Source organism: Rhipicephalus sanguineus, chromosome 8 (assembly GCF_013339695.2).
Source record: "Rhipicephalus sanguineus isolate Rsan-2018 chromosome 8, BIME_Rsan_1.4, whole genome shotgun sequence".
Lineage (NCBI taxonomy): Eukaryota > Metazoa > Arthropoda > Arachnida > Ixodida > Ixodidae > Rhipicephalus > Rhipicephalus sanguineus.
The window spans coordinates 159,133,927-159,159,924 of NC_051183.1; the positions used below are offsets into that span (position 1 = coordinate 159,133,927).

General features: G+C 48.2%; 1 protein-coding gene across 2 annotated transcripts in view; it reads left to right on the forward strand.

Moving 5' to 3' along the window:
* Positions 1–5,530: 5,530 nt before the first annotated feature.
* Positions 5,531–25,998, forward strand: part of LOC119402428 (methylthioribose-1-phosphate isomerase) — a 203,216-nt gene continuing 182,748 nt past the window's right edge. The window contains exons 1-2 of one of the 2 annotated variants that reach the window (XM_037669573.2): positions 5,531–5,794; positions 17,629–17,758. In XM_037669573.2, coding sequence (XP_037525501.1) covers positions 17,630–17,758 — 129 coding nt within the window. In that variant the 5' untranslated portion in view covers positions 5,531–5,794; position 17,629. The remainder of the gene's footprint in view (positions 5,795–17,628; positions 17,759–25,998) is intronic. The other variant, XM_037669576.2, reaches the window with a different exon arrangement.

The following is a 25,998-nucleotide window of genomic DNA, read 5'->3' on the forward strand; positions in this document are numbered from 1 at the left end:
TTGTTGTCGCGATGGACGACCAGGTAGGGTCCGCTGTAGGGTGGCTGGAAAGGCCTGCGGATGGTGTCGTCGCGGAGGAAAGCGTGCGTGCACGAAGCTAACTCCTTGAACACGAAAGGTGTAGGCTTGCAGTGGTGGGCTGCAGGTGACGGGCGTAAGGCGGCGATGGTGCGTCGGAGCCGGGCGACTAAGTCGGTGGGGTCTGACGTCGTAGTGCTCGATGGCAGTGCGGCGAGGAATTCACCTGGGAGACGGAGTGGTTCCCCGTAGACGAGCTCTGCTGGTGTAGCGTGGATGTCCGGCTTGAAGGTGGCGCGAAGACCGAGGATGACGGCTGGGATGGCCTCGAGCCAGGTTGAGTCCGGGTGGCACATAATGGCGGCTTTGAACTGTCGGTGGAAACGCTCAATCATTCCGTTGGCACAGGGGTGGTAACTAGTGGTCCTCAAGCGTTCGAAACCGATGGTCAGCCCGAGGAGCCTGAAAAGGTGCGACTCGAACTGTCGTCCTTGGTCGGTGGTTACGCGGCGGGGGGCGCCGAAACGAGCAATCCAGCCGGTGAAGAAGGCCGAGGCGACGTCTTCCGCGGTGATTCCCTCGAGGGGCCATGCCTCGGGCCATCGAGTGTACCGATCGATGGCGGTGAGGCAGTAGCGGTAGGGGCCAGCCGGGGGAAAGGGTCCTATGATGTCGAGGTGGACGTGCTCAAACCGACCAGAGGGCTGAGAGAATGTTCCGAGTGGTGACGTGACGTGCCTGGTGACTTTAGCGCGTTGGCATTGAATGCAGGAGCGCGCCCAGGTGCGACAATCCCGCTGCATGGAGGGCCAGACGTAGCGGTCAGCCACGAGGCGTGTCGAGGCGCGTATGCCGGGATGGCTGAGGTTGTGGAGCTGGTTGAAAAGACCACGGCGATGGGACAGAGGTACATAGGGCCTGCTTCGTCCTGTCGACATGTCGCAACAGATTGTGGTTGTCGACCCTGGGATGGGGACTTGTTGCAGCTGAAGTGAGGACGTGCCCTTGAGAAGTTCCTTCAGTTCGGTGTCCGTAGTCTGAGCCTCGGCGAGGACGTCTGCTGTTATCTGCACAGAGCTGATGGCTGCTACACGTGAAAGCGCGTCGGCGACCACGTTGTCTTTCCCGCTGACATGTTGGATGTCGGTGGTGAACTGTGCAATGAACGAGAGTTGGTTCTGCTGTACAGGCGGGAGTTTGTCGCGACGTTGAGAGAAGGCGTAGGTAAGAGGCTTGTGGTCTGTATAGATGGTGCAGTTCTGTGCTTCGAGAATGTGGCGAAAGTGTTGCACTGCTTCGTATATCGCCAGAAGTTCTCTGTAGTAGGCTGGCAACATTGTCGGGGCGGTGGTCGTGGTTTCCTCAGTGGAACTGGCGGTTGAAGGGGTCGTTTTCCGAGCTTCGAGCTTCTTGGAGAAGAACGCCAAGGGATGCCAGGTGTTTTCCACGCGTTGCATGAGGGCGGCGCCGATGGCGAAGCTAGATGCATCCGTGAACAGTCCCAAGGGAGCGTCTGGCACGGGATGGGTGAGGAGCGTGGCGGTGCAGAGGGCGGCTTTGCAATCTTCGAAAGTTCTCGCTAACGTCGGTGTCCACGTGATGGGTTGGTTTCCTCGTAGGCCGGCCAAAGCATCATGGAGGGGAGCCTGGTAGTCGGCAGCGTGTGGCAAGAAACGCCTGTAGAAGTTCAGCATGCCAAGGAAACGGCGAAGGTCTTTAGCGGTGGTGGGTTGAGGGTAACTTTGCAGGTCTGAGATGCGCTGGGGCAAGGGCCGAGTTCCCTCAGATGAAACTTCGTGGCCGAGGAAGCGGACGACGGAAGCGCCTAGCGTGCTTTTTTGGATATTGACGAGTAGACCGTGGTCGTCGAGGCGTTGGAACAGCAGACGAAGGTGCCTGTGGTGCTCTTCGGCGTCGCGGGAAAATACCAGTATGTCGTCAAGGTAAACGAAGCAGAAGTCGAGGCCGCGGACGACTTCGTCGATGAAGCGCTGAAAGGTTTGTCCAGCGTTCCTCAGGCCGAAGCTCATGAAGGGAAACTCGAACAAGCCAAAGGGAGTGATGATTGCCGTTTTCGGGACGTCATCCGGATTGACGGGTATCTGTGTGTACGCCTTCACCAAGTCTAGCACGGAGAACACGTGGCAGCCATAGATGCGATGGGCGAAGTCCTGCATGTGGTGGATGGGGTACCTGTCCGGGATGGTGCGCGCGTTGAGGGCACGGTAGTCTCTGCAGGGCCGCCAGCCTTCGGTCTTCTTCGGAACAAGGTGGAGTGGTGAGGCCCATGGACTGTCAGAGCGGCGGGCGATTCCTTCGCGGAGCATGGCCTCGAACTCTGCTTTGGCTATGCGCATGCGGTCCGGGGCAAGGCGACGGGCGCGGCAGAAAACCGGGGGGCCTGAAGTGGTCCGGATGTAGTGCACGGTGGTGTGCTGCACTCTGCGTGGCAGTCCGCTGGGGCGCGTCAATCCGGGAAAATCGGCGAGGATGGCGTGGTACGGCGAATGATTGTCAACACTGAGTACCTTGATGCTTGGCTGTTGGGCGGTCGTTCGCTGGCCTGGTGTGGAATGTCCCGTTGTCGCGTCGATGAGGAGGTCGTTGCGGCAGTCCGGGAGGAGGTTGTAGTGGGCCAGAAAGTCTGAGCCGATGATTGGCTCGGCGACGTCGGCGATGACAAAATTCCAGCGAAGGTCACGGCGTATGTTTCTGAGCTGGATGTGCAGGCAGAGCGAGCCGTACTTCTTGATTGTAGAGCGGTTTGCCGCGCTGAGCTCGAAAGACGTAGGCGGACGAGGACCTTGAAGATGGGATCGCGGGTAGCAGCAAATGTCGGAACCGCTGTCGACAAGGAACCGCTGCTTCGTGATTTGGTCGGTGACGAAGATGCGACGGCCTCCGGGTTGGCAGCTTGCGGCCGTCTCTACGAGCTGCCGTTGGCGTTTTCCGCATGCCCAGCGGAACAGGGTGGTCGACATTGCCGGGCTCTGTCCCCGAAGCGTCGGTGGTAGTAGCACGGGCCGTTGTTGTCGGATTGCCGCGACGAACTGGTGTTAAGGTCGCGGCTTTGCGAGTGGCGGCGCTGGTGCATCGGAAGACGTTCACCCAAGCGTTGTTGAACGGAGTTGAGCTGTCGATCGATGTCGTCGATGCGGCGTGCAAGCTCCGCGGTGTTCAGCGGTGCGGCGACAGCCTGGATGGTGGGCGACAACTGCGGCAAGGAGACCTCGATGACGCGATCAGCCATTTCCGCAAGTTCGTCAAGGGGTAGCCTAACCTGGGCCTGCAGAATTGCCTGGGCGTGCGGCGGGAGTCGTTGGAGCCAAAGCACTCGCAGGAAGGAATCCTGCACTTGCAAGCTTCCCGCGAGCGCACGCATGTGGCGCAGGAGCTGCGAAGGTTTGCGCTCAGCAAGCTCTGTGGACTGAAGTTGCCGCACCTTCTGTTCATCCGAGAGCGACAGGCGGCGGATGAGTTCAGTCTTCAGGTGTTCGTAGTGGTTGGCCGTTGGTGGGTTGGCGAGAATATCCCGGACCTCGTTGGCATAACGTGCGTCGAGGTGGGCGACGACGTAATCGTAGCGGGTGCGGTCTTGCGTGATGCGCGCCAGGGAGAACTGGGCCTCGACCTGGGCGAACCAGACTTCGGGCGAGTCCGCCCAAAACGGCAGAAGCTTGACGGCGACACGCCAGGCGTCGTATGAGGCAGCGTGCGGGATGCCTTCTGCGGGAGCTCTGACGTCCTCAGCGGAGCCGGCAGGCACGGCCTCTGTTGTGGAGGCGCTGCGGGAAGGCTGCTGTTGCTGGGTCTGCAGTGCCTGTTGAAGTTGTTGCACTTGCTGGCGCAGAGCGGTGAGAGCTTCCGGGTCGGCCATGGCGGTGCGGTTTGTTCGGTTTCCGGGTCACCAGATGTGGGATGCCGTGTCGATGGAAGGACGCATCCAGGGGCGTAGCCAGAAATTTTTTTCGGGGGGGGTTCAATCATACTTTATGTATGTTCGTGCGTGTGTATATGTATGTGTGCGTGCCTATATACGCAAGCAAAATTGAAAAATTTCGGGGGGGGGGGGGTTTGAACACCCCCAACCGCCCCCTTGGCTACGCCCCTGGACGCATCCCAACATAAAACGTAACAACTGTTTATTAACGGAGTAGCAGCAGCGGGGCGAGCATACCGACGCTGCGCTCAGTCGGGTAGTGAAGGAATTATCACTTCCGAGCTTGGCAGCTTGGTTTTAAAGCCACCGTCGGTGACGTAAGCCTCCGGTGACGCTGCGGTGGCGCTGTCCCTTATCGGAGGCGTGGTGTAGCATGAAGCCGTGTCACGCCGGGCTGGATAGTGACGAGGTGGAGGCTGCGCCGGTTTGTGCGCACTGTGTCGCCACAGTGTTGACACGCAGTGGAGAAAAAGAACTAGGAGGCTCACCAGTAAATATACGGCTAGCAGTGCGGGCGATGTGGCAACAAGGAGCATTAAGCGGAAGGTCAGAGAGGCGGAGAGGACTTATTGGATGGCAGCGATGGAAAAGAAGCCGGCTCTGAGTAACTACCGAAAGGGAAAAAACGAAATAAGGAGGGAAAGGTTTTATGATAATTCAAGGGGAAGCGCTTTACTGTTTGAAGCAAGGTCGGGCTGCCTTAGAACGCGTAGTTATAAAGCGAGATTCAGTAACGAAGAAGAACAATGTACATGCTGCGGGGGAACTAAGGAAACGATGGAACATGTACTGATTGAATGTGGCGATATTCACCCAGGTATACGTGTGGGCACGAGTCTACATGAAGCCTTGGGTTTTAGGGACAACAATGGAAAGCTGCACACGTCCGCGATAGAAATAAGTAAGAGACGGTTAGAGTATTGGTGGCAGAAAAGTAGAGATAAAGAACAAAAATAAATAATGGGGGAAAAATAAGGTCATTCTGCCTTAAGAGGCAGAGATATGGACCGTGAATTTATATTGTTTTGGTATAATAACATAGATTTAATCAATGTAGATAAGGTACGTATTAGGCCAACATGAAACAAGGAAGCTTTTGTTTTTGTTTTTTTCTTCGAGCATGGTGGCAGACATGTCACCGCCCCGTTTTAAAGGGGACGCTCATAGCATCCATCCATCCATCCGGATTGTAAAAGCGCCGCGGGCGGCGCGGCGCACCTTTAATAAATGCCGGAAGCAGCGCGTAAATGCCGCGCAGTTCGCTATTCTTTATTCCGTTAGTAAGCGTGCGTGCGCGTGTAGGCAAGTGAAAACTGCCGCTATTTCTTTCCTAATCAGGTAGAGAACAACGGTATGCCTCATTCGGGGCTGCAAAAGCGTACGCAATGCGTGCGTTACTGCGCATTAAATCAACACCGCGCCGCCGCAGCTTCGACCGCGCTGGACCAAATATGGCGGCGGGCAGGACAGTCGTGGTACTTTTCCCGTTCCAGTGATTTTACCCTACCCTACACCGGCGCGCTGCCGGCGGCAAATTTGGGACCGGCGCCAGGTCTAGTACTGTAACTCTAGACGCAGGTGTTCCAAGGTCGGGTGTTCTCTGATTACGGTGCCGGCTACATCCTACGTAAGACACAGCATGTGTCGCACGCAGTCGATTGCACTGTCCATTTTATCTGTCATCAGCATGGGGGATGCGTAGCGCCACCGTTGCGCTTCGGGAAGATCAAGAATATTGTAGGATTGTAGCGCCTTTTCTCCGTGAGCGATCGTTCGTCGTCCGTCGCCCGCCCCGTGTTGTGACGTGTGGGTCCAAGACATCGATTCCTGTTTTAGGTGAGGTTGGTTGTCTGCCCTGGAAACTCCGCATGTGCGTGCAACTAAAAATCCGGCAGATCCCTCGCATTGTGGGAAAATGTCATGCAGAGGAGACGCAATGCCGGGTTTTTCGCTTTGATCCAAGAGTTACGAGGTGGTTCGACGTCTTCGTGTAAATTGAGTACGTGTGCGCTTATCGTGTGCTTTGCAGGCCCGCCGAGTACCCTGGTGTGTTGGCTCATGGTCACACGTAACGCCGGCACTCACGTTAGCGCAGAGGCGTCAGTGTGGTCGCGACCAAGCGCACGCTACGGGGCGATGACGTGCATATCATACATAGCGTTCGTACGCGTACTCGTGCTACGCTTGACTGTAGCTTGAGGAGTCATAGATACACGTACTGGTACATTGATAAAAGCGGATAATCGACACTAGCACCCCAGTTGGCTTTGTCCTGACATGACGTTGTGTAGGGTCTTTCACTGAAACAGTTTGACTGCGTGCCTCTGTGGTAGAATGCTTGCCTTCCATGCAGAATGCCTGGATTAGGTTCCGGCTCGGGCGTGATTTTTATTCTTTGCTTCCATCGGGATATTTAACCTGTTGAGAACACTACTGGCAACGCATTTTCTATGAAACGGGCACCTTCACACTGTCGGATTAAGATTTCCAAAGTCTGGGTTGACTTAGACTGTGCACCACCTGTGGCGCATACCCCTACACACGGCCGCAGCATGCGGGTATGCCACACGTGACTAGTGGAAAGGATTTCATGGTGTACGCGACAGGGAAGTCGCGTTATTCATGTCATAAACTGCGAATCGTGTTCGTCATATACATTCATGCCCTCCTATGCCAATTTTGGTACATACCAAGCGACATGGGCGGCTAGATACATGGATAGATAGAAATGGTGGTTCGCTAAGAAATACTTTGCATTTAATAGTTTGTGTGGGTCTGTTAGCATGCAAGACGAGGATGATGGACATGCTAGCTCATGTACCAGAGAAAACCAAAACTCGTTAGGTTTACCAGAATTATTCGCCCTCCATGTCTCTTGCTTGTGAATGACTGAGCTGCAGATAATTTGACACCATAGAAGACAGTAAAGTGGCCAACGGCTTCTCTCGTGCTGTTGTAGTGAGCCATTTGCAGTGATTCAGAGATAAATAACACACGCTTATGCGTGCAATGTGCCTGGAGATATTGATGCGTGAAACACCATTTGCTGTTCAAATGACTTATCAAGTGCTTACCAGCCAATACCATTACACAGCTTTAATTTTGTCTCTTACAGTACTATACGTTCGCACCGCTTTTTTTATTGTTATTTTATTTCGTATTACCCTCCTGGCCAAAGGCATTAGGGAGGGGTGTGAAACATGATTTTCTTTACTCATACAATATTAGCTAAAATATAAACGTTGTGTACAAAGGGAACAGGTAAGTTGGTGTGTTCGTTATACAATGATAGCTAGTGCAGAACAAAACAAGTGATGATCGGTAGTGATGGCCACAGATCCGGGAAGGCGGTTCCAGTCTATGGATGTTCTGGGGATAAATGAATCACTGCATGTTTTGGTTAGACATCACATAACACCAACTTTATTAGAATGATCAATTTTAGTTGATACGTAAGAAGACGGAAAAATAAGTGAGTCGTGAAGAGTTGGAATATAATGATAAATTTTGTGATAGACGGATGTGGAAAAACGTACGACGAGAGGCAAGAGACGGCAGTTCGAGTGAGTTCTTCATGGCAGTAATGCTAGTGGGATGGCTGTAGTTCTGAAGAATGAAACGAGCAGAATTATTTTGTATTAATTCAAGAGCATTTATTAAATTAGCTCAACTCGGATCCTATACCGCAGCGGCGTATTCTAGCTTGCTATGAATTAGCGTCTTGTACATTAGTATATTTAAGTGAGACGGGTGCGGAGGAGAAGTTGTGGCGAATGTACCCAAGCATGTGATTTGTATTATTAATGATGGAACGGATGTGGAGTGACCAGCTTAAACAAGTGATGTGTACGCCTAGATAACGGTAAGAGGTGACTGGTTCGAGTGGAATGTTAAGTAGGTAGCAGAAGAAGATGATATTCGGGAAACACGCAAAACCTTACATTTGGAAGTATTTAGTTCCATTTGCCAAGTCGTGCACCAGTTAAAGATGGAGTCAATGTCATTTTGAAGGGTAGTAGTAGTAGTAGTAGTAGTGGTGGTAGTAGTAGTAGTAGTAGTAGTAGTAGTAGTAGTAGTAGTAGTAGTAGTAGTAGTAGTAGTAATAGTAGTAGTAGTAGTATAAAACTTTATTGTGTACAGAAACCAGACAGGCTAGAACCCCACTGCCCCGCAGGGAATATGAGGGTGAAAAGCATAGCCTGTACGGCAGGCTGGTGCCCCTATTCCAAGGCCCCACTGGCACGAGCCATCCGTTCAGCTCTTTGGATCAGTCGTAGCTGATCTTTCAGGGCCGGGCTGGACAGCACCGCTTCCCATTCGTCCCATGTGCCATTTGTGTCGTGTTCTTCTCCATGCTCTGCACACTCCCACGTGATGTGAAAAAGTGTTGGTGTTGCTCCACACCACGGACATAGGTCTCTATACGCTGTGGGGTAGATCAGGTGGAGAGTGTGCAGATTTATGTAAGTGTTCGTCTGTAATCTTCGTAGCACGGTCGCCTCCGCAGTGCCGAGTTTGCCGTGTGGGGGTTAATAGATTTGTCTATTTTCTCTATAGTACCTAAGAATCGTTGTGTAGCAAGGGTCTAGGGGGGTAGGGTCCTCTATTGCAGAGTATGGGGTGGCTTGGTGATGTGTAAAGCCTCAAGCCGCCTCATCTGCATGCAGGTTCCCAGTCACGCCCTCGTGCCCCGGTGCCCAGGTCACTGTCCGGACGTATTTCACATTGAGGCCCTATCCAGTCCCAATCAATATTTGGAGCGCCTGTGCTCCAATTTTACCCTTTAGATAGTTTCTGCAAGCCTTTTGTGAGTCAGTAATGATGGTTAATGGAGCGTTTTGCGTCCATCCCTCTTTTATTGCAAGGGCTGTGGCGACCTCTTCCACTTCTGTTGTCGAGGCTCGATCTATTGAAGCACAGACTGTAATTTTCCCTCTACGGTCTGTGACTACTGACACAGCCTTCCTTGCATCGGTCTGGTAAGGCGCAGCGTCAGTGAATCTCGCTGTGTTCATATATTTTGTCATTTTGTCAATGTTGTTCGCCCTGGCCTTTCTTCTCCCAGCATGCAGAGTAGGATCCATGTTCTTTGGTATTGGCGATACCGTGTACCATTCTCCAAGTTCGTTTGGTACCTCTTTAGTTTCTTGATGCTTTTGTACTAATGCATCGCGCCCTAGTTTTGTTAGGACTGCTCTGCCAGTTGGAGTCTGGAGAAGGCGATTTTCTTGTGCTTGTAGCTGTGCCTCAATTAATTCGTCAATTGTGTTATGAAGACCAAGCGCCAATAGCTTGGCATTTGAAGTATTCCGCGGTAATCTTAGGGCTGTCTTGTAGGCCGTTCCTATTATTTGGTTTGCTTTTGTAGCGTTAGCTACACTTGCCTAGCCGGAGCCGATTTCGTGTGGATCCTCATGAGCTGTGCTGCGCATGCGCGAGGATCAGTGATGTCACACAGCTGGCTCACCACTCTCCACCACCGCGAACTCATGCGCTCTCCGCCACCGCCGTGCGCGACTCGCCGCTGGTGGTCTGTGCATTCGAGAGGAGTGACGTCGTAGCCATGGTAGACACACTGGCGCCAGTGCACGCGCAGCTATTTGCTTTCGCTGTGCAGTCGCCATCTGACACTGCGCTAGAGCCGCTTGATAGCGCCTCTGACTGGTGTTTGCAGGTGGGTAACGCCATGGAGAAGGAGAGCGCAAATGCTGCTCAATGGCGCAGAATAGCAGAGAAGCTTATCTCATCGGATCCCGAAGTAGTTGCCTGGCAATGAGGAGTTCAGCTTAAGAAGAATGAACAGGAGAAGGCTAATAATGCTAGACAACCTGGAAAGCTAAGAATAATCAGCTGAACCTTTGCTAACGCTACGTATATCCTGGCATAGCCGAGCTAAGCCACTGCAATTTTTTTTCTTTCTCTTCCCCGTTCATATTATGATACAGAAGTGAGTATATGTAATACAACTGATGACGAGACTTTTGACCAGTCTGAGGGTATCTTGTTCTCTCATGCCCTTATGGTGGTATGTTATGCGCGAGATCATGCGTGAGATCTGCTGTACGGCTGTTTTGAGTTTATCTAGTGTGTGCAGACATCTCTGATTAACTTGCAGCCACATACCTGGTATTCTGATGGTATCTTTCTCCGGAATGATATTTCCTTCTAGCCTGACTTCCAGCTTTAGACTCGGGTCCATCCTTTGTGCTTTTCTCTTTGTGAAGCGAATAAGTTCAGACTTTTCCGCTGAGCACTCAAGTCCCCGTATCCTTGTGTACTCTTCTATGGTTCAAGCTGGCTGTTGTAATCTATCTTCTTTCTCCGCTAGGCTGCCTGTAGTTGTCCATACTGTGATATCGTCTGCATATATCGCATTTTGTAGGCCGGCAATGTCTTTGAGTTTTCTTGCAAGGCCTATCATGGCAACGTTGAAAAGTGTGGTTGAGATGACCGCCCCTTGCAGTGTTCCTTTGTTTGGAGGTCGAATGGTGTCGGATTTGTAATCCCCTAGTTTGATTATTGCAGTCCTGTGAATAAGGAAACTTTTGACGTATTGGAATATTCGCTCTCCACAGTTAGCTTCCTCCAGACCTTGAAGTATTGCTTCGTTACTGATGTTGTCGAAGGCACCCTTTATGTCAACGGCCATAATGATGTTTTCCCCAACCTTAGAGATGTCCATTAGTACTTCTTCTTTTAAGAGTAGTAGGATATCTTGCGTTGAAAGGTGTGGACGAAACCCAAACATGGTGTTGGGCATTAGTTGGTTGTTCTCGAGATGAATTAGGAGCCTGGTGTTGACCAGTTTTTCAAAGATTTTTCATAAGCAGGACGTGAGCGAGATTGGTCTCATGTTCTCGATGGCTAGTTTTTTTCCTGGTTTGGGCACCATGACCACAATCGTATGTTTCCATTGTTGTGGAACAGTGCCTGCAAGCCAATGTTTGTTTATGTATTTTGTGAGAGCTTCAATGGCTTCGTCATTTAGGCTCCTGATCATACCATGGATGATTTTATCTGCACCCGCCACCGTGTTCTTTTTTGTACTAAATATGGCTGCTTTGATTTCTACGTCCGTAAAAGGCTTGTCTAGTTCTGGTTGCGGTGATCCTTTATACCTTCCTTGGTATGAAGGTGTCGTTCCGTATCCCCCAAAGTATTTTTCATGCATGGCTTGAATGAGATCCACTTTTGTTCCAGGGTATGAGTGTATTAATCTGTCGATGGCTTTACTGTTCTCACTTTTCGTCTTCGTTGGGTCTATCATGGCTTTAAGTAGGTTCCATGTTTTCGCCGTACTCAGTGTTCCGTTGAGTGAATCGCAGAAATTGGCCCAATTGGTTGCAGCTAGTTGATTGGCGTATTCCTCTGCATGCTGGGTGATATCTCTGATTCTCGCCTTTAATTTAGTGTTATGTTTCTGTCTTCTCCACCTTTTTGTAAGGCTTCTCCTTGCTTCCCAGAGATGTCGTAGGTGCGAGTCTACCTCAGGAGCGTTGCTTGTTCGCGTTATTTCCTTGGTGTACCTTTCTTTTTGACGTCTTATTTCGTCGCACCATTCACTTAAGTTGCTATGTCTGAGGCGGTTAACCTTTCTTGCAGTGATTTTCTAAACGCATGCCAATCCGTTGGCAGTGATGCCATAGTGACGTCGTTTAGGCTGTTAATTTTGCGGAAAACAACAGTCATCCACAAACAGTTTTATGTTAGAAGAAACGCAAAGAGGTAAATCAATAACGTAAATTAGAAGCAAAAGGAGACCTAAGACGGAACCCTGCGGGCGCGAGATGAAGAATAACACCCATTGACGGTTAAAAACTGCGTGTGGTTAAGTAGGAAAAGTTCTATTCATCTAATGATGTTATTATCAAGGTTTAGTTGTGTGAGCTTTGTGAGCAGTAATTTATGACCTACTTTATCGAAAGCCTTCGAAAAGTTGATAAAAATACAATCAGTTAGTAATAATAATAAATCAAAATCAATAAATCCATCATTGAGTAGTTGTAACCTGGCTGATAAGTAGATGTCACGTCAGTATACCTGGTGAAGTTGCTGCAGAAGACGTTTAACATTTCGGTGCAGTCAGATTCGGCAATAGGTGTGCCATTATTATCGGTTAGATGAAACGTGCTGTTATGGTTAGGAATAATGACGCGCCAAAACTTTCTTGGGTTGTCAGTTAACATGGATGGTAAAATATGTTGCTGGAAGTTAGCTTTCGCTTGTTTGAGGAGGGCAGTCACTACATGGGCGACATTTGCTACTTCATAGTTATTCCACCGAGTGCTGGATGACGAATTCTGTGCAAGGCGATAGAGCCGCTTTTTTTATTAGACAATCTTTTTAGATGGTTAGTGTACCATTGGGAGCCAGACCGACATGAAATATTACGCAGTGGAATATACTTCTTCATCAGTTCACGAATTTTGCTCAGAAAAAGGTTCCAGTTGGACATTACGGTTCGGTTTTCGAAGCCAGTCATGATGCGATGCATGCTGAAAAATACTGTGGCAGAATCGAACCATCATGTTGCTAATTGATCAAGCCATTACAATAAAGAGGAAAAATGTTAGGGGAAACATAGGGGTCTCATTAATTTGCCTTCCAAAAAATGCTTTGTTAGCTTGAAGTATTGCAGCATCAGCAACACTGCACCTTGCTTTGGAAAAATGTACCAAGCAGTGCATGCAGACCATATTAAAAGCGAAGCATTTTTTAGCAAAGCAAAGACACTTTGACCGTTTTTATCAATCTATGTAGATAGATGGACAGATCTCAATAGCCAGTTAGCCGCCTACGTCTGGGCGCTGTTGTAGTCGTTTCCTTAACTCGGTATGTACCAAAATTGGCATAGGAGGACATGAGTATATGAAGAACACGATAACGTGACTTGAAATCCAAAGTTTGACGGCAACCCGTCTGGCCAGGGAAGTACATAGTGTAAACGCGAAAAGATACACCGACCAAAAAAGGAACAAAGTTTACTTGATGTTTCGGCCCCCCATACGGGAGCCTTGTTCACAATAAAAGCCATAAGGATGGCACAGCATATTTAAGTACGCCTAAGTATGTGACGTAAGCAGCGATAATACACTGTCGGAAGTGTCCCATCACTCCTGTTCAGCGTGTGCGCAGTCGTCTGTATATGCAGGGATTCCAGGTGTAGACGTGATGCAAGCTTCTTTTCTTTGGCCAGAACACGCGCACTTGACCAGTCAATTTGGTGGCCTGTAGAATTCACGTGCTCAGCGAGGGCATTCGAGGCAACGTGCCGTTTTCTGACGTCATATTCGTGTTGTTTGACTCTTTCCTTGAAGTCACCGCTCTCACCGTTGTCCTGCTTGTCACAATCATGGCAGCCTATGGCGTAAACAACACCTGGGAAATTTTCGCTCGGCAACTTGTCTTTTATGTTGACTAGGGCGTTCCTTAACTTACGAGCTAGAACATGCGCTATTTCGACGTCGTACCTTCGCATGATGCGGGCGATGGTCTCACTTGTTCCAGGTACATATGGGATGGCCATTCGCTTCTTAAGAGACAGCATTGAACGCTGCCTACGTGGTTGCGATAGTTGCTTCTGCACAGTGGACAGGAAGGGCGGGGGGTATCCGCACATTTTTAATTCTTCGAAGATGTTCTCACTGTCACGTTTGTAGTCATCTTACTTGTACAAATAGATTTGGCTCGTTGGAACTGGGTAGCGGGAACAGAACGTTCATGTAAATGCGGATGCACTGAGTCGAAAAGTAAATACTGTCCTGTATGTGTCGACTTCCTGTACACGTTGAAGGTCAGACCAGTATTACCCTGTTTCACGTGAACATCAAGAAAAGGCAGGCAACGGCTGACTTCTTGCTCGACAGTAAACTGAATCGCCTTTTCGGCGCTGTTCAGGTGAGCAGTGAAAGCAGTGAGGGCATCTTTGGGAATTATGCAAAAACAATGATCAACATATCGCAGAAAGACCTTTGGAGAAGGGGTGAACGAAGCAGATGCCCGACGCTCAATGTCTTCCATAACAAGATTGGCAGCAGAAACGGAGATAGATGCGCCCATAGCAGTACCATGTGCTTGCAGGTAGAAGTTCTGTTGGAAGACGAAGTAGGTATTTGATAAACAGAACCTAAGGAGATGGGACAGGTCTGGAACATCAATTGGAGACCTCTCGGGCAGTGTCCCGTCAGACTCGAGGGCAGCGGTGCAAACATTTACAGCCAGTTCTACTGGAACGCTTGTGAATAACGACATGACAACCATGGCGTCATCATGAGCACGAATAACGTGCCGTACCTTTTCAATAAAGTCGGCGGAATTGCGCACGTGCGTGCCGCTTTTTCCAACGAGTGGTGAAATAACACGGTGTAAGAAACCGGATAGCTTGTGTAGGGGTGAGCTGGTATAGTCCACAACAGGCCTCATAGGTACACCCTCCTTGTGTATCTTTGGTAAGCCATACAGCGAGGGAGCTGATCCGTTGTGAGAACAATAGGCAGTAATAGAGGGGCTTGTGCTGGCGTGGCACCACACGAAAGACGCCAGCTAAAAGCTTTTGGAAATCCCTTTGCAGTTTTCCTGTGGGATCACGGGTCAGGTGAGTGTAGGTGCTAGAATCGACAAGCAATGCCAGCATCTTCTCAGTGTAGCCACGACTATCAAGCAAAACGGTTCCATTTTCTTTGTCGGCCGGAAGGATGACAATGTCTGGGTTACTTCTCAGCCCGTCGATAGCCTCACGTTCTTCCAGCGACAGCACGGACCTTGTAGAAGGGTTCTGAATCCTAGAAAGCACATTTATAACGCGCGTGCGAGCTTCATCACGTTTAGAGGCGTAGACTTTGCTTACAGCTTCTTCCACAGCGCAAATAATCTTCGTATCTCCTGCGGGACCTGTGTTATAATTTAGTCCGAGGCTTAGGACTGACAGTTCCGCTGCTTTTAGCCTATACGAGGAAAGGTTGTGGACAGCCTCTCTGGGAACAGAGCGGGACGGTCCACTGTGCAGAAGCAACTATCGTGAGAAAAGAGTCAAACAACACGAATATGACGTCAGAAAACGGCACGTTGCCTCGAATGCCCTCGCTGAGCACGTGGATTCTACAGGCCACCAAATTGACTGGTCAAGTGCGCGTGTTCTGGCCAAAGAAAAGAAGCTTGCATCACGTCTACACCTGGAATCCCTGCATATACAGACGACTGCGCACACGCTGAACAGGAGTGATGGGACACTTCCGACAGTGTATTATCGCTGCTTACGTCACGTACTTAGGCATACTTAAATACGCTGTGCCATCCTTATGGCTTTTATTCTGAACAAAGCTCCCGTATGGGGGGGCCGAAACATCAAGTAAACTTTGTTCCTTTTTTGGTCAGTGTATCTTTTCGCGTTTACACTAGATAACGTGGCTTGCCTGCAGCATACCTCAAGATAATCTTTGCAGCGCTCATGTGTGGTGTATACCCACACAACACGGCCCGTGGTATGTGGATATGCGCCACAGATGGTTGACAGTATATAAGCCCAGGAACAGCAAGAATCGACTTCGGAAATCTTAATGCAAAATAATTAAAGAGCTCGTGTTGCAGAAAATGTGGTACCGGCATTGTCGACGTGTGAAAAATCTTGATGGAAGGAAAGAATAAAAATCGCAGTTCAAGCTGGAATTGAACCAAGGTATTCTGCATGGCAGTCAAGTGTTCTATCGCAGAGCTGCACCAGTGTTTCAAACTTCTTAAGGAAAAGACAAGTGTCTTGTCGGGGCAACACCAATAGGGGTTGCAGTGTTGGCTATCCACTTACAGACAAATGAATAAAAATTGACTATGCAAGCTATTCTCATATGTTGCTTGAATATGCCAATGAACGCTTCTTATCATGTGCACGTCATTGTACTGTAGCAGGCACTTCATTGTGATAAACGTTACATCTCTGTTCTAATGTGAGTGCAGTCGTTACATTAAACAATGAGCTACCCATTATATGCCAATGTAGTTGTCGTACCTGGCAAGCCTACGATATGGGCCCCACCACGGTGGTCTAGTGGTTATGGCGCTCGACTGCTGACCCGAAGATCGCGGGATCGAATCCCGGCCGCGGCGGCTGCATTTTCGATGGAGGCGAAAATGTTTGAGGCCCGTGTACTTAGATTTAGGTGCACGGTAAAGAACCCCAGGTGGTCGAAATTTCCGGAGCCCTCCACTACGGCGTCTCTCGTAATCATATCGTGGTTTTGGGACGTTAAACCCCAGATATTATTATTATTAAGCCTACGATATGCGCACAATTAGTAAATTTACACAACGTCATTGATTCACCTCATAACGCTTGGCTCAAAGCTAAAAATCTGGCATAGGCTGCCACTCGCTAACTGCTTGACATGAAGTTGATTCCCATAATGCGTGGAATCTGCCAGAACTTTTTTATGTCTGCTTATTCTAAAGAAGGCATATGAAGTCTGATTTAAATATAGAAATACATCACTGCAAAGTGCGGATTTGATACATACACCACTAGGCAAGAAAGAAGCCGTTATCTCAAAATCCATGATAGGACAACATATTCTATTGCTTGTTCAAAACAATGAAAACTAAAGCACAGTCTGAAATGACACTTTTTAAACATGTTTGCTGTGCCTCTATTTTTCTTTCATTATTTTCTTGTGTTTGCTTGCTTTTGGTGACTGCTTCAAATATATTTGTTTTGCTTCTGTCTGGCTTATTAGTTTCCCTTCTTTAACTTCTGTCCGTAATGGAGCTGCAGTATTTGTTTAACAAACTAATAAAATAAGTTGGTTTCATAGATTCTATGGAAGGAGTTTAGTCACTGTAATTGTGAGGCTATGTTTTCGTGCATTTTGAATTGGCCAGTTGTACTGCACAAATTATGTCATCCTTGCACCATCCTCAGGTGTAGTTTAGTCGCTACATTTTATCATGTAGTCAAAAAAATACGAACAGAATCTTTTTTTTTTTTTGCTTTTAGACATTGTGCTTAATGCTTTTGGCAATAAAATTTTATCAAAGTCTGGCATTGCCCAAATCGCTCTTCTTAAAAAGTAATTCAGTGCATTTAAAATGATGCATACACAAATGAGTCTTCTCTTAAATGTAATGTTACCTTTTGCTGCTGACATGTTTAATTACACACTCATACAGGGCAAAATCAATGCACTATGAGGCAAATTGAACTTAGCTTTCACAGAGCTCGTCACTCTCATAGTTGCTCTGTAAGGTTCACCACGGACTCTTAACTGCTTCCTCTCAGTCACCCTTGAAGAAGAGACCAAGTTGGTCCCGAAATGTCGGGTTTCACTCTTAAAGTGAAAGTCTGCCTCCAAACTCAAGTTTTCATTGGTTTTCTTATTCAAACTATTGCCAAAAATGCCTTTGCCCAATCCAGACTTCCGTATTTGACTACATGCGAAGCACAGAAATGCTTTGATCAAATAGACCGACTAGTTGAATGGTGAATTTCAGAAAATAAAAGGCAAAAACAGTGATTGTAGGAGCTAAAATTTTAATTCAGGGTGTGCAATTTTCTTGAGAATCGCCAAAATCACAAAGTTTGGTTTCTTAGAGCCTGCAGCTTTTTCTCCATTTCCCTTTTCTTTTTTTCACCACTGTTGGGGGGAATAAAAAAATTGACTGATACGGTGGTCTTCCATTGCAAGCATGCTTCAGGCCATTCGATACCGGGCAGGCACGCTGGAGATTCTCGACCAGCTGCGACTCCCCCACGAAAGCCACTACCTGATTCTGCCCGATGCAGGTGCTGCCTGGGAAGCCATCCATTCCATGAAGGTGAGCTGCACTGATGCTTGATTATCTGCATTCTAAAGATGCGCTTGAAGACTAGTATTTCAATGAACTATAATGAATTAACAACTAAATAACATTACAATTGAAAGAGCAGACACTGTTGTAACGCCAGACTTGAAGCCCGTCAGCCTGGAAGTCCACATCTAGCTGCAGACGTGCGAACGACTGATGCTGTTAATTTTTGCATTATGATGGCCAGTTTCAGCCATAAGGCCCAAATTGAACTTCCATGTAGCGCAGTAGTTGCGGTCTTAGCAGGCACCCATGATTCATGCGATATTTATATCCTTACCCGCAGTGATAGTGTGGTTGGGTTGTGATGAGTGGTCCCATTAGATATCCCAAACAATTCTAACTGTGTATGTGAGCACAATGCATTTTTACTTATTTATTTATTTTATTCGAATATACTGCAGGCCAACTTGGTCCAAGCAGGACGGGCAGTACACGTTAAAAATATACAGGGATAGCTTGATACATGCAATGGTGAAATCAAGAACTAGTCAACAGCAGTGATGTATTATACAATACAATAAAGGTTGAACAACAACAACAGACAATAATTGTGTAATGTCGTATAGCACTGTCGTATAGCAAAATGAAACACAAAATCAGCAGGAAAGAAACCTCAAATCTAACAGAAAATATGCTGTTTCAGAGACAACAAAATTTGGCGACAACATTACTGAATCTAGAAGTCTATTCCAGTCTGCTATAGCTCTGGGGAAAAAAAGCTCTTAACAGCGAAGCTGTCTTGCAAATCGTTCCTTGTCCGGCGAACCAAAAAACGATTGGTTCTGTGTCTGCAGTTTGGACATCCGTGCCGTTTCTGTGGTTTAACTCGAACCTTTCTGCGCCGACACTCAACGTAGAAACAACCTGGCATCACCTAGCTAAAGCATAGGAATGACCTAGAAGCAGCCTAGAAACAACGTGCATCATCTAGTGGCTGCGAGAAGACCCCGAAGCGGTGGAAGGCCTACTACGCCAACGATGACGTACCCGTAGATCTATGAGAGGTGTGAACGCTTGGTTTCAGCGCGAGGTTCTGTTTCTGCAATTTGGACATCCATGTCCTGTCTCTGACCATCTGTGGTTTAACTCGAACCTTTCTGCGCCGAGAATCAACGCCGAAACAACCTGGCATCACCTTGCTGAAGCAACGACCTAGAAGCAATCTAGGAACAACCTGCATCACCTAGCCAAGGCCTAGAAACAAGCAACCAGATTAGTCTTCAGAACCGTCCAGTTTCGCTGTGTCAAGCCTTGCGTGGCTTAGTGCAAGCTTCGTAAATTTTTTAAATGCTTCAGTTTTTGCGAAAATTGGTTGCAATGAACGAGGTCTAGTGTGTCTTGTTTGTCGAGTTGTAACAGGACGAAGGTGTCCACCACGGTGGATCAGTGGTTACGGTGCTCGGCTGCTGACACGAAGGTCGCGGGTTTGATTCTGGCCATGGCGGTTGCATTTCGATGGAGGCGAAATGGTAGATGCCCGTGTACTGTGCGATGTCAGTGTTAACGAACACCAGTTGGTCAGAATTGCCGGAGCCCTCCACTACGGCGTCCCTCATAATCTTATCGTCGTTTTGGGACATAAAACCCCACAGATTATTATTAATAGGATGACGGTATGGCAGATTAGTTATATTCAAGTTACCAGCCATTATATTTTGAATAAACTTTATGCGATGAAATTTCCTTCTAGAATGCAAAGAAAATGGTATTTTGTTCTTGTTCATAAGTGCACTTGGAGAATCTGTTATTTTATATTTGTTAAAAATAAATCTAGTGGCCTTGCGCTGAATTATTTCAACCTGATTAGTGTCTTCTACCATATGTGGGTCCCAAATTAGTGACGAGCTTGTTGTTGTAGTGAAGAAGGACAGGACACGAGGAAACGAAGGAACAAGGCAGTTTAGGCAATGTCCCTTTTCTTATCTTAGTTGAATTTCGCATCAGATTATTTTGTGCTTCCATGCTTGCATGCATTGCTTTTCTGATTTTACTGACATGAGCAATTCTGCACTTGTATTTGTCGTGTATGTTGCGTGGGTTGTGCTGTGGGAGCACGACCATGCAAACACTAAATGACGCAGAGACATATCTCTGCTCCAGAAAAGACCCCCTTTATGAGTATAAACATACATATTCAAGAACTCACAGGTGGCGCCCAAATGCATCGGCTAAACTGTGGCGACCTCTACATCTCCCCCTTGAAGACTAGACGGAAGATGAATGTCTTTACCCGTTAGAAACACTTCCCAAGTTTAAACGGTCTAGGGGAACAACACACCGGCCACTATGTGTTCGTGTCACGCGATCACTGTGGTCCCTGATTGCAGGGGACTGCTAGGGAGACAGTTGGCTCCGTCTGGTTGGCAGGCTGAGGTGACTGTGGCTCTTGCTCTTCTCGTGGCAGGAATTCCGCTCTGGAAGCAGGGAGTGCGAAAGGCACCAGGTGATGTTGGTTGCTCTATAGGACGCCACCTTGCTCTCTTTCAACCACGTAGCTTCTTGATCTTTGTGCTGGGCTCAGGACTGTAGCCTTAACTTGGTTGCAGTGCACCCAGACATGCTGATGTGTTGGGAGTGGCAGCAGGTATTGAGCTCCGTGACATCTGTTGTAGTCGTCGGTCTGCTTCCGCTTGTAGACAACATCCTTGCCGACGACATTTGGGACATAGCTAGGAGTCTTGCTTTGGAAATTTGGTTTTAAGCAGGCCCGTAGCCAGGAATTTTTTTCAGGGGGGGGGGGGCACTTGCTGAAAACATTGACTATTCGAAAAAAGTGCATATTTTTCTTATGTAATTTTGGTAAAAACACCTACTTCACGAAAATTTCGGGGGGGGGTGTGCTAGGGCCTCCCCCCCCCCCCCCCCCGAAATTTTGGTGAAGTAGATGTTTTTACCAAAAAAACGCCAGGCCTGCGCTGAAACCGCAGTACAGTCACAGCGAAAGCTGGAAGAGCAGCGTTTCTAGAGCCCGTTAAGCTCTCTTGGGGCTACAATACAAGTACACTAGAAAGGTACCCACTACGCCATAAATCACAATTTTTGTGAAGTTGGGAAGCACCTACTAAGCCATTATTCGTCATTCTGCGGAGAAGCGAGGCACCAGCTACACGTCTGTAAGGCATTATGTGCACTTTGTTGACGCGACGACTGATGACGATGAAGAATTATGGCTCAGCCCTTTGTAATGGGTTGGAAGCTTTAAACGGCCCACCAGTTATGTAATTTGCATTGGGTGACGCCCGATCGCTATTTCCCTCTCCCGTCATGCTGTATAACATACGTTGACGTGGGAGAGAGACGGGGGGAGGGGGGGCGAAGAACTTTACTGAGACCCCGAGGAAATGGATCATGCGCTTATGGGCTTCCTTAGCAACCAATACAAGTGCACTTGCGAGGAACCCACTACGCTATAAATCATTGTAATTTTTGAGAAGTAGGGCAGCAGGCACTGTGCCATTTTTCGTCATTCTACGGAGAGCGTTGGTGCCTGCTAAACGCATGTAAGGCATTATGCGCACTTTGTTGATGCTGTGCTTGATGACCATGAAGAATTATGGCAGAGTCCTTTGTAATGGGTTGGAAGCATTCAACAACCTACTCGTTGCGCAATTCGCATTGTGTGACGCCTCGTTACAGAATTCGCGTTGTGCGACGCTTGGTGCTTATTTTACGCTTCTACCACGCTATATTGCATATGCTAATGTCGTTCCTTTCCGACATGAAGCCTGTATAGGACCTTTTTGCAAAGCAGTTTCAAGCACCGGCATGGCTCAGAGGTTGAATACTGGGCTCCCACGCAGAGGGCCCAGGTTCGAACCTCGTTCCATCCTGGAATTTTTTTCTTATTTCGTTTTTTTTCTTATTTCGAGCGATATTGGTTACGGACACTGGCGGCGGCGGCGGCAGCGGCGGCGGCGAAATGATCTCATAACAGCTTTCGCTGTAAAATACCCCTGGCTACGGGCCTGGTCCTAAGTTGTCGTCCCATCAACAGCTGCGCCGTACAGACTCCGTCAACTCCTGGGGTATTCCAGTAGCTGAGCAGGGCCAAGTGAGGATCCTTTGTCTTGCGGAATAAGTCCTCGACTGTTTGAACCATTCTCTCTGCCTGTTCATTTGACTGAGCGTAGTGCGGGATGCTGGTGGCATGGTCGAAGCCGTAAGATGCTGCAAATGCTGTGAGCTCCTGCTATGAGAATAGTGGGCCGCTGTCTGACCTGATCTCTTGAGGGATTTCATGGCGGGCAAAGATGCTCTTCAGAGCGTCAATGACTGCCTGAGCCATTGCACTCCTTAAGGTCACCACTTCAGAAAACCTGGAGTAATAATCAACCACCAAGATGAATGTCTGGCCATTGAAGTGGAACAAGTCCATGCTTAGAAATTTTCAAGGACGTCCAGGTAGGACCGTGGAGACCAAGGGCTCTACAAGGTTCGCGTGGGTGGAGGCACACGGCTCGCAGTGGCCGATGAGGGAGGTGATGTCTGTCGATATGCCCGGCCACCAAACTGACTCTTGAGCCAGTGCTTTGGTCCTGTTGATGCCCTGGTGTTCTCCATGCAACAGCGTGAAGACCGCCGGCTGAAGGGACGATGGGATGACTATCCGGCCACCCTTCACCAGAATGCCGTCACAGACAGAAAACATGTCTGCCACCGACGCGTACTTGCAGAGGTGCAACTACAGCTTGTATTTCTGTGGTTAACCATGCTGGAAGAAGGAGGTGAGGGCCTTGCATTTGCCATGAGACTCCTGTGCCTGTTGCACATCTTTTGGGCTAAGCGGCAAGACTTCCGATGTGCAGCCGACTACCTTTGCTACAAAGAGTTCCACTGTGTCTAGTTCTGGGGCCTTCAGGGTGATGTTTGACAAGGTGTCTGCTGCGACTAGCAGCTTCCCTGGCACGTGCGGCATGCGGAATTGGTATCACGTAGTCTTCAACCGCATTCTCTGTACACGAGGTGGCAACATGTATAGCTCCATTTTGCCAAAGAGTGAAAGCAGAGGCAGGTGGTCTTTTTCTTTGGCAAAGGTGATACCTCAAACAATTGTCGAAGCGTTGGATAGCCCATGTTGTCGCCAAAGCTTCCTTTTTGGTGTGGCTGTAACGCTGTTCGGTCTCAGTCATTGACCTTAAAGCGAATGCAACTGGGCAGCATCCTCCAGAGAATGCCGCCCAGTTGCATTCGCCAAAGGAGAAGAAGGGATGCCAAAAGCAGTATCGGCCGAATGGAGTGATGAACATCGTTAGCTCTTGAGAGTCCGCAGAGAGCTTCATTTGTTAAAAACTCGCTGTCGCGTCCACCTTGGAAGAATACCGTTGCATCGCCAAGGAGGCCCAGGACGAGGAGGCTCAGAAAGGCACAGCACCATATTTCAGCCGGATGATGTACTCATCCTTGAGGGTACCCAATCCGTGGAAGAGCTGGGTGTGTAAAGTTGCTTTCGGAGTTTGGAGTTGATCAAGGAATTGAAGTACTTGGAGGGCTTTAAGTGTTCGCAGTCCCAGATGAGGCATGGTGAGAGATTGGATCACGTACAGGTGCTGAGAGCTCACTGGCCTCAAGGGACATCGTGGCGTAGTTCTGTTATGGTGAGGCTTGGGGCTGGTGGCGTTACTGGTTCACTTCTGACACCATGTCATGTATGTCGTATGGGTTGTGCCGTGGGAGCACAGGCATGCAGACACTGATTGACGCGGAGACGTCTCTGCTCCAGAAAATACTGCCACACCTTTATTGGGCATGAACATAAAATGCATGACATCACAAGTGGTGTCACCTACCTACTGGAGGCAGCTAAATGCATCAGCTAAACTGCAGTGACCACTACAGTGTTCTAATTTTTTGGCTTTCTTTTATTCCTCCAGTCTCATTTACATCGCAGCCTTTTTAACGCTAACTTGCAGGGTAGTATCATTGACTTGAAAGTACAAGGTTGCACAAGAAGAAAAAAGTCTCGTTCACATGGAAAGGACAAGTGCCAACTCACAAGTGTTTGTTCAAGGGCAGAAGCACTGAGTAAATAGGAAAAAAGTTGCACCAAGAGCAAGAAACAAGAATGAGATTCCTAATTACATATGCGTAGCCAGGAACACCTTCTCTCCACTGTGATGATGGAAGGATCATTAACGCATGCAGTTGCCTTGTTGGATATAGCGTCAGCTTCTAGTGCCAAACGTGCATTCATATTACCACTTCTTCTGATAATCTTAATCTCATCTAGTCGAGGATTAAAAGCGCATGCATTACAATGATTGGTTTATTTATTAAAAAAAACCGTAAAAGCTCTCAACGAGGATATTACATTGGGGGACATGTCACAATAAATGGAGAATAACAACAGAGTGAGAAAAATGGTAAAAAACACAATCTTGACAATTGACTGATATACATTCAGTGAGATAAAAAAACAGCAACAAAGCAATGAATGCAAACTACAACACACTTTGGATTAAAAGCTGACAGTAACTAAACACAAGTGGTAATACATGATAAAAAAAACTAAATGTGCATGGCATAGTACACAGTTAAAGAATGCCTGCACAAACAGAGTGCATGAAGTACACAATGTATACAAAAAAATATACAGAAACTTACAAAAGAAATACAAATACAATATGCAAAATGGGGAAAAAATGTTGACGAAATGAAACAGAAAAAAAAGTTAACGTCTAAGCGTAGGAAAAGCTCAATATAAGCGTAGGTCAAGGCTGGAAAAAATATTGCGCTCCTTGCAAGGAATCTAAGGCATCATCAATGCGAGGCAGCGGATATACATCCTTTCTGGTTATTTTGTTCAAGGCACGGTAGTCGACGCAGAATCGCACCAAGCCATCTTTCTTGCGCACGAGAACGACAGGTGACGACCAAGGGCTTGCGGAGGGGCGGATGATATTTTGCTTGAGAATATCGGCAACGTGCTTGTCGATGATCTCGCGTTCGCTAGAAGAGACACGCTATGGTCGGCGTCGGACAATGGAAGTTCCATCGGTGTGTATGCGATGAGCTGCCGCTGATGTCTGCCCTAGAATAGGGGAATGTACGTCAGAGAAAGATTTATGTTTCGACAACAACGCCAATAGTTTGTGTGCTTGCGGCGGATCCGTGCTGATTTCATTGGCGAGAGCCGTTGTAGGTGAGCGTGGTTGCACCGCATTGGTATTCATACAACAGTGCCTCTAGGAAGAAGAATCGGCTCGTTGGGGACATTGAGTACAGTGTGACAGGTGGTGCCGTTGGTGAAGCGAACAAGACTCGATGCTAGTGTAAGTCCTCTGGATATACAACGGGTTGATGGAGCGACTGGAACATCACCAATGAAGTCTGAAACAACCGTAAGAAGTTGCTCGTGGCCAGGTGGCACCACAAACTCTTTGATGATTCGTAGGCGGTGACGCGACCAATATTTCGGGTCGGTATCATCAGTCTCTCGCGTACGTATGAGGCGTTGTCTACATGAGATGGAAGCGGCAGCATCAGAAAGAAAGCCCCATCCCATAATAAGCATATACTAAGCGCAGGAAGGCAACACGGCGAACTGAATATGGTGCCGGATCCCATCAATGAAAACTCGGAACAGTGCACAGTGGTGATGGTCGTATCTTGAAATCGTTTGCGTTACGTAAGGCAGTGCCATTATAAGGTGTGGTAACCTTACGTAGACGAGAACACAAATCCGCATGAATAACAGAAATAGCGGCCCCCGTGTCCACCAATGCTTGAATAGGCACCGCTTCAGCATACACTAATAACAAATTGGCTGGGCCCTCTGGAGGTGTTGGTGTTTGTCCGAGCGAGGCAGTTTTCCCTCCAAAAACTGCACCAGCTAGTTTTCCGAGCGGTAGTCAGAGATAGGGGTGACTGGTCGTAGATGTTGAGCGTCGCAGAGGGGAAGGCGAGCGGCGCGTCCTGAACGAAGAAGACGCTCACAGTGATGATGATTATGTACAGGTGAAGAAGATGAAGGACGAATGCTGTGAATATTGTGTTCACAATATACCAAAGATCTTGATTTGGGTGTGGAACCCGTGATGATGGGGCTGGAGTTGCTACTATACTCAGGAACAACTTTTCTTGGCAGTGCTGTGGAAGCTACAGAACCAAAATTGATGCCTGTCTGCACGCCATGAAGTAGTGCCTAATTTTGGTAATAATTTTTCTTCATTTCCCTGGCTCAAATAAGTACTGCTTTATTTATTATGAAA